We start from the raw sequence: 7,009 nt of genomic DNA, 5'->3' as shown, positions 1-7,009 counted from the left end.
ATAGTTTTCCTGCTGCCTATGGTTCTTTTGAGCCGACGTTTATTTTGGTATTTATATTTTTATTTGTTAAAAGGAAGCTATATCACTTGGAGCTGAGTCTGTTATAACCGTAATGTCCTTGCATATGTTACATGATTGCCATTTTCCACACTACACCCAACTTTCAAGATATTGTCAACTTTAGCAAAACATCTTTCTAAATTTGAATGTAACATCATTATTTTTTTTATGTTGAAAGACTCACCTTGTATCTTAAATGTTTAATTAATCAGTTGGCAGGAAGTGATACAAATAAGAGTGAAATTGTTGGGAAAGGCGGGATGGATAAGCTAATCAAACTTTCAGCCAGGTTTAATGATGACCCTTCTGTTTTGCAAGAGGTACAAACCTGCAATTTCTGTTGAGAGCTTGTGTAAAATAGTTCAAACTATTAATGACACTATTTTGTAGAGATTTAGTGAAATTTCCTGGTTTAATGTAAATTGTGCTGCTCCAAATGGTTTTACTTCTTTATTATGCTTAATTGTATCATTATGCTTCCGTAGCTTTATTAATTCAAACTCCAAAGGATGTGAATTAACTGATTCTACTGTTACTTTTGAAATGTGGAAGAAAATGCTGAAATTCAGATTTATTATGCAGATTCCTGTCTTCTAATAGATTTGATCCTTATGATTGCCAATATTTATAAAATCCAGTGCATGTCCTGCAGAGACTTTTACAAAACAGTTTCCTGATATACTTGGATTTGTATCATATCTTGCATCTCAAAAGCTTTCCATTTTATCGGTTTTATTTGTGATGCAGATTATGTCCATCATTTCTGTGCTTTCGTTAAGAGCTCCAGAAAATGCAGCCCGTGCTGTTGAAGCAGGCGCTGGTGACCTTGCTATTCAGGCCATGCAGAAATTCCCTGCAGCAGCCCAAATGCAAAGAAACTCCTGTCTTATGATCAGAAATCTAGTAGTAAGAAATCCCGAGAACAGGCAAGTTTTATAAACAATGCAAGTCATTCTTTCTTTCCGTCATACTTTTCTTAATTAAACACTAACAAAGTTCCCTTTGGACAGGACTGTACTGCTGAATAATGGAGTTGAGAAATACATAAGGAAGGCCAAGCAAACACACGCTAATTGTAAGGATGCTGCCACTGATGCGCTCAGGGATTTGGGTGTTGATGGTTACAACTTGTAGGTGCCATTTTTGTTTTCTATGTGTGTATTATTGCTTTATTTCTAACATGAAGCTTGTTCTTTTTTTTGTTATTATTATTTTGGGTGCTTATGTGAAAGAATGAGTGCGGATATGTGACTGATGCGGGATTTGGTGTACAAAGTTGAGGATATAATAGGCTTGTTTGGATAATACGCTTCCCGACTTTTTTTCATCTTTTCATGTTGTTTGGATAACACTTGCACAAAATCATATATTCTTGAGATTCAAAATCCAAAATCCTAAATAATTAGTGGTAGGATTTTCAAAACTCAACAAGATAAGTATGTTTTTAAAACTCCAATTTATACACTTTTTACTATTTGAATCGGAAATAAATTTACAACGATGTTACATGATTAAGTCATTTTAAAAACAAAGTTTAACCAAGTTAGCCAATAACTTATTGGCATAATAAAAACCAATTGAAAAAGACGAAAGATATGCATATGAAGGAAAAATATTTTGTTAGACTTGATTACAAAAATAACTTGTTCATCTTACAAAATTTATAGTCATAGATTTTCAAAACTTCCACGATATTATTTTAGTATAATTTTTTGGGCTTAAAATCCTAAATTTATATTTAAGCTTTTGAAATCCCAAACAATTCTGTAGTAGGATGCTAAAACCCTTACAAAATGAGCATATTTTTTAGTATTTAAAACCCTAAATTTATAAATTTTACATGACTTGAAACCCTTAATAATTCTATAGAAGGAAATAAATGTCCACAACCTCTACAACATGAATATTTGTTACGGGTTAAAATCTACGATATTTTTTTTTAAGCTCATGTCAAGTGCATTTTTCAGAGACTAAATTCCTAATATGATCTTTAAGTAACTCGGTAATTATCTTAAATCATAAAATGAGAAGTGTACAAAAACCGAACTTGGGAATTTTGATGACCCAGAGCTTTTCAAAAAATAGAATCACCAAGGCAAAATTGTTAGCAGAAAATTTCATCTAAGAATAGTAACAATCCATAATCCACTTGTTAGTCCTCAGTTTAATTTCTGGTACTTCTAATAACGATGGGATCAAGATAGTATCTTTTGCATTCCATGCAGCTTTCCACCCTTGAAGTTGAGCCTGAAAGGAAGAAACACATATCAGTCACGGAAGGCTATTTGAAAACTAATTGGAACCAAATGATTCATTAGTGCAAACTGAAATGAACTTATTCGAAATTGAAAACTTCACGCATTTGTTGTTTTTGTTCTCAATTTTGTTAGATAAATAGTGAAAATAAAAAACGAAAATAAGAATATATTTCAATCTTTCCTTCACATAAACCAATTCTATATTTTTAAAGTCAACAAAAGATTACCTATTTTCTATTTTTATATCATGCTTTCACTTTTTAAATACAAAATCTTGTAAAAAATAAATCACTGAATAAGAACAAAAAATATAAATAATGGAAGATAGAAAATGAAAGCAAATACCAATTCCGCCCTAAAGTATTGAAAATGAAAAAGGAAATCAAGTAGATCTCAATGCTTCACATGAATTACTTTTGAAGTTTAGGTAACATGCAAATTGAATATCTTTACAGTAAATTATCTTTCAGGTTCAAGGTAATTCATATCCCTAAAAGTTTATTTGAGTGTTACCTTGCTTAGCCTACGGGAAATGCTTATTGAAACATCTTGCTATATGCCTTTTTCTCCTGGTCACGCCTATCAGCAACCTACAACATAATATAACCAGTTAAATTCGCAATACGCTTATAATGCACCTTCATGATTGCTCAACTCAGATATACACTCACCTTCTTCCTGGCAGCAGCAAGTTCCTTCTTAATCCCAGCTGTAAGTAACAAGGTATCAAGTAAGCAAACAAATTTGGAAGACATTTTATCTTGAGTTCAGTGGAAAATTTCATTCATCATTATTAAAGAGATATTTTTTACTTATTGTTCCAAACATAACCATTGGATACGAAAATAATGGGAAAAATAGGATTCGACTGTCAACTGCTCCTATCGGAAATAGGATTGACTACGGATTTGAGCAATAGCACATAATTTCAAAAAACCCGTATGATTTTCCCGATCTAAATAAAGCAGGTTTTCCATGAAGAAGATTTGGCTCAGCCTGTTCTATTCGATACGGGTAGGAGAAGAACCCGACTCGGTATTCTTTTCTTAAAAAAAGAAAAAGATAAGAACCAAGTCAAGATGATACGGATCAACCCCTCTTCTTGCGTTCTTGCGCCAAAGATCTTATCCCCCCCCCCGGGATTTCCTAACAAATTCAAATCTTAATAAAAATGAAAGTTAATTTCATTTATGTTCAGATTGTATTGAAAAGGTGTTTCATATAAAGAAAATAATAATTGAATACTTCTGATAATTAAATGTCCACCTATATAAGTACACTAGTAGTTCTTGTCTAACTAAGGCCTTATACAAAATCACAACTTACCATCATTTGGCTCTAAGACCAGTGCATTTTTAAAGCTTTCAACTGCAGCATCTATGTCATGGAGTGCCATATGTGCCTGGTAAGTTCAAAGCCACACAGTTATCATAAAGGAAAGTTGGATAGATTTAATAAAATACAGCCAAAAAACCTCCTAAATTCAGATATCAACCTGTCCTTGCCGGAATAATGCTTTGACATTGTTGTCCTCTTCACGCAGTGCAAACTCAGCATCGAATAATGCTCCTTTAAGATCTCCTAATTTTAATTTACAGGCCTACAAAATTGTATAGCAGAAAACAACATTAAAGAGAAGCACAAACACAACAGAGAAAAAAAATAAGAGAAGGGGGGTCTCTGCAAAATCATAAGGATGTTACCATAAGTGGATGAAGTGGTGAGCATCTGCAGAATAATCACTATACAATCCATTCATTCATTTGTAGGAAAAGCTAGCATACCTCCATCAATCCCTTCTTTCTCCCAACAAACATCCAAGTAGCGCAAAGCCTTGCGATACTTTCTTTGAGCCATTTTATAGTCTTGTTTCTATCAGAAAAAAGAAAAAAAATCCCCGGAAGGAAATTGAGCAAACAATAATAATCAAGGAACAATTATAGGCTGAAGAACAATCTCCCATTCAAACTCTTAGGAGAACTTGATCATTTATTTAACAGTATGGAATAATACAACAAAACTAATAACATGAGATGAATCGTAACAAGCAATACCTTGTAATACCCATTTCCAAAAGTTTTAATAGAGTCTACAGCATTCATCCACCACTGAAGCTCATCAGGTCTCTCGTCAAGGTCTGCTGGCCAATCAGGGAAAGTATCACCATCCTTGAAAAAGTCAAGTATTCCATCATCTTCTCCTTCAGGAATTTCCCCACAATCCACGATTTTAACATCAAGTGTAGGACAATCATTATCTCCAGTTGTCACATGCTCAACCGAGCGGACTACTCCCATTCCTTTGACTACCTTCCCAAATACAACATGTTTGCCGTCTAGATGAGGAGTTCGGGTAGTTGTGATAAAAAATTGAGACCCATTTGTATTGGGACCACAATTCGCCATGGATAACATCCCTTTCCTTTCATGCTTCAACTCAAAATTTTCATCTTCAAACTTCAGTCCATAAATCGACTCTCCTCCAGTACCATCTCCAGCAGATATATCACCTCCTTGGATCATAAAGCCCTTAATAACACGGTGAAAGCAAGAACCCTGAAAAGATAACCAATATGAATTGAAGTTTCGAATTGATATCATTGTTTTCAAGAAGGAACCATTGTAACTTCATTAGAACCCTGTGATTTGGGCACAAGCTAGTCTCTATTTAGCTTTCACAGAACCCATTACCTCAACGTTTTAATCAGACAACCAGATGCAATTAGTCTTCAGATGTCCAAAAAATGTCAGAACAAAAACATTACACTAGGAAGGAAGTAATAACAGGAAGTAGTCCGTCCCATTTGTATTATTATGAGCAAAGCAAAATGCATACAATAATAACTCACTAATCATATCCTAACATATAATGTAAAATCATCATAAAGCATAAATTATAATTCAAAAGGCATACATTACTATTAAGAGAATAATGTGATACTCTTATACTATGCTCTGGATTTCTTTTTCCTTTCAATATATAGCTTAGCATTAGTGTTTGATGTTTATCTTATTTTCCATCAAAGAACACTTTTTCCAGCAAAGGAGTCTCATAAAACCACCTCAAAATCAAAATAAGATAGTAAATAGTAGTATAAACACATAGTCAAGGGCACAATCGTCTTTTCCAACGTCCTCTTTCAAAAACAATTGGAAAAAAGAGGAACCTTCAACTTAAACCCTTTCTGTAACCACAACAGCAAAGAAAACATCACAAATTAAAAGAGATACAGAATCTTCATAGTTGGAAGAAACCTCTTTACATGTTATTAAAGGGAAAAGTTATTATCTTTACAGTTAGTGGGAAAATAGAAGGAAGGAAAGAAAGTAAAGACCTTGAAATGAAGGGGGACGTGAGTGTTAGGAGCAATGCCTTTGTTGCCAATGCAGAGAGCCCTAAAATTCTCAGCGGTTTTGGGAACCACGTCATCGAAGAGTTCAATCACTATTCTTCCTTCTAACTCGTCGCCAATGCTAATGTCCAAAAAGCACCTTGGTCTTCCCATCTTCAATTCAGTTTATTGATTTACCCTTTCTGCCCCTGCCTCTGCGTCTCCGTCTGAGATTCAGTGAAGTCAAGCTCAAGTTCGGTGTTAGGGTAGAAGGAAGAGGATGAAGAGTTGAGATGGCAGCAGAAACTTTAAAGACCTTCTAGAATCTTCGACCAACCTTAATGGCAAAGAAGCGCAAGTAGTGTGAAAACTGAAAAATAGTGAATCCTTGCTCTTTTGATTTGAAATAACCACGAAACCCAAATTCCTCCTAATTAACCCAAAGAAATATCGCTGTCGCTATTAAATTAAATAAAAAAAAATGAAACATTTATAGGGAATTATATATATTTTTTAAGAAATAGATTCGTATATGATGGATATTTTGGATGTTAAAATTATATTAAAAGTCCAAATTTGTATTTCTTTAGAACTATTCATTTCCATGTTTTTTATTTTATTTTCAGTTATGGTATTTCCTAATTTTGGGGTTTTTTGGAAAATATTTACTAGAAACAAAAAATAAAAAACTGTTTATTTTCGTTATTTTATTTATTTATTTATGAAAATTTAAAGTAAAAAAGAAGAAAATATAAAATATAAAAAATTAAGCAAAAAAATAAACTAACCTAATAATTGAACATTTCTATTATTACTTGAAATAAATGAAATAAAAACCTATTCTTAATAAGATTCATGAAAATTCCAAGAAATGCTACATAATACTATTGATTGATTAATATGTAGAATAACAATAATAGTTCAATTTATTTTTAGTAGTTACCAGATAACTAATACAATGAAAGTCCATTCTCTATGCAATTGGGAATTAAGAATATACAAAAGGGGTATTTCAGAAGTTTGCAACATAGCAGCCACTTCAGTGTCAGTGAGATGAATAAAAGCAGCTCCAAATCCGATCATGATTCATGAATGTGGTGTATGTTCATCAGTCAGAATCACTATTGAAATTAATGTTCTCATTTTCCATTGAACCCCCCTCCAATGTGTGGTCACCTGCTTCAGGAAACACCCTTACATCTTCTAAAACATAAGGTTCAACCAATTTCCAGAAGGAAGCTGAATTGCTTCCCAGAAAACCAATCCAAAATACCCTCCCTTTCCTCTTTACCTTACAGTCCAAGGACATGGCTTTGAACTTTCTGACAATGTTCTCAACCCCCTCGCGCCTTCCCTTTAT

At 33.4% G+C, this 7,009-nt stretch overlaps 3 protein-coding genes across 3 annotated transcripts in view; 1 reads left to right on the top strand and 2 right to left on the bottom strand.

Annotated features, from left to right (window-relative positions):
* The window catches only part of LOC107622468 (armadillo repeat-containing protein 6), a 5,128-nt gene extending 3,761 nt beyond the window's left edge, over positions 1-1,367 (top strand). The window contains exons 6-8 of the mRNA XM_016324372.2: positions 273-380; positions 808-986; positions 1,071-1,367. Coding sequence (XP_016179858.1) covers positions 273-380; positions 808-986; positions 1,071-1,194 — 411 coding nt within the window. The 3' untranslated portion in view covers positions 1,195-1,367. The remainder of the gene's footprint in view (positions 1-272; positions 381-807; positions 987-1,070) is intronic.
* On the bottom strand, positions 2,016-6,110 carry LOC107623459 (peptidyl-prolyl cis-trans isomerase CYP40). Its single transcript, XM_016325725.2, is given in 8 exon segments — positions 2,016-2,307; positions 2,832-2,908; positions 2,990-3,027; positions 3,645-3,720; positions 3,814-3,918; positions 4,062-4,190; positions 4,373-4,873; positions 5,653-6,110. Coding segments are annotated over 7 exon segments (1,074 nt in total). The 5' UTR covers positions 5,824-6,110; the 3' UTR covers positions 2,016-2,307; positions 2,832-2,854.
* LOC107623739 (pentatricopeptide repeat-containing protein At2g15820, chloroplastic) overlaps positions 6,514-7,009 on the bottom strand; it is a gene marked incomplete in the record, with an annotated part of 2,976 nt that continues 2,480 nt past the window's right edge. Inside the window, 1 exon segment of the mRNA XM_016326098.2 lies at positions 6,514-7,009. Within this exon segment, the coding sequence (XP_016181584.1) occupies positions 6,758-7,009 (252 nt within the window).

This window comes from Arachis ipaensis, chromosome B10, assembly GCF_000816755.2.
Source record: "Arachis ipaensis cultivar K30076 chromosome B10, Araip1.1, whole genome shotgun sequence".
NCBI classification, from domain to species: Eukaryota; Viridiplantae; Streptophyta; class Magnoliopsida; order Fabales; family Fabaceae; genus Arachis; species Arachis ipaensis.
Note: the sequence above shows the minus strand (reverse complement) of the source record. Positions and strands in the feature narration are given on the sequence as shown.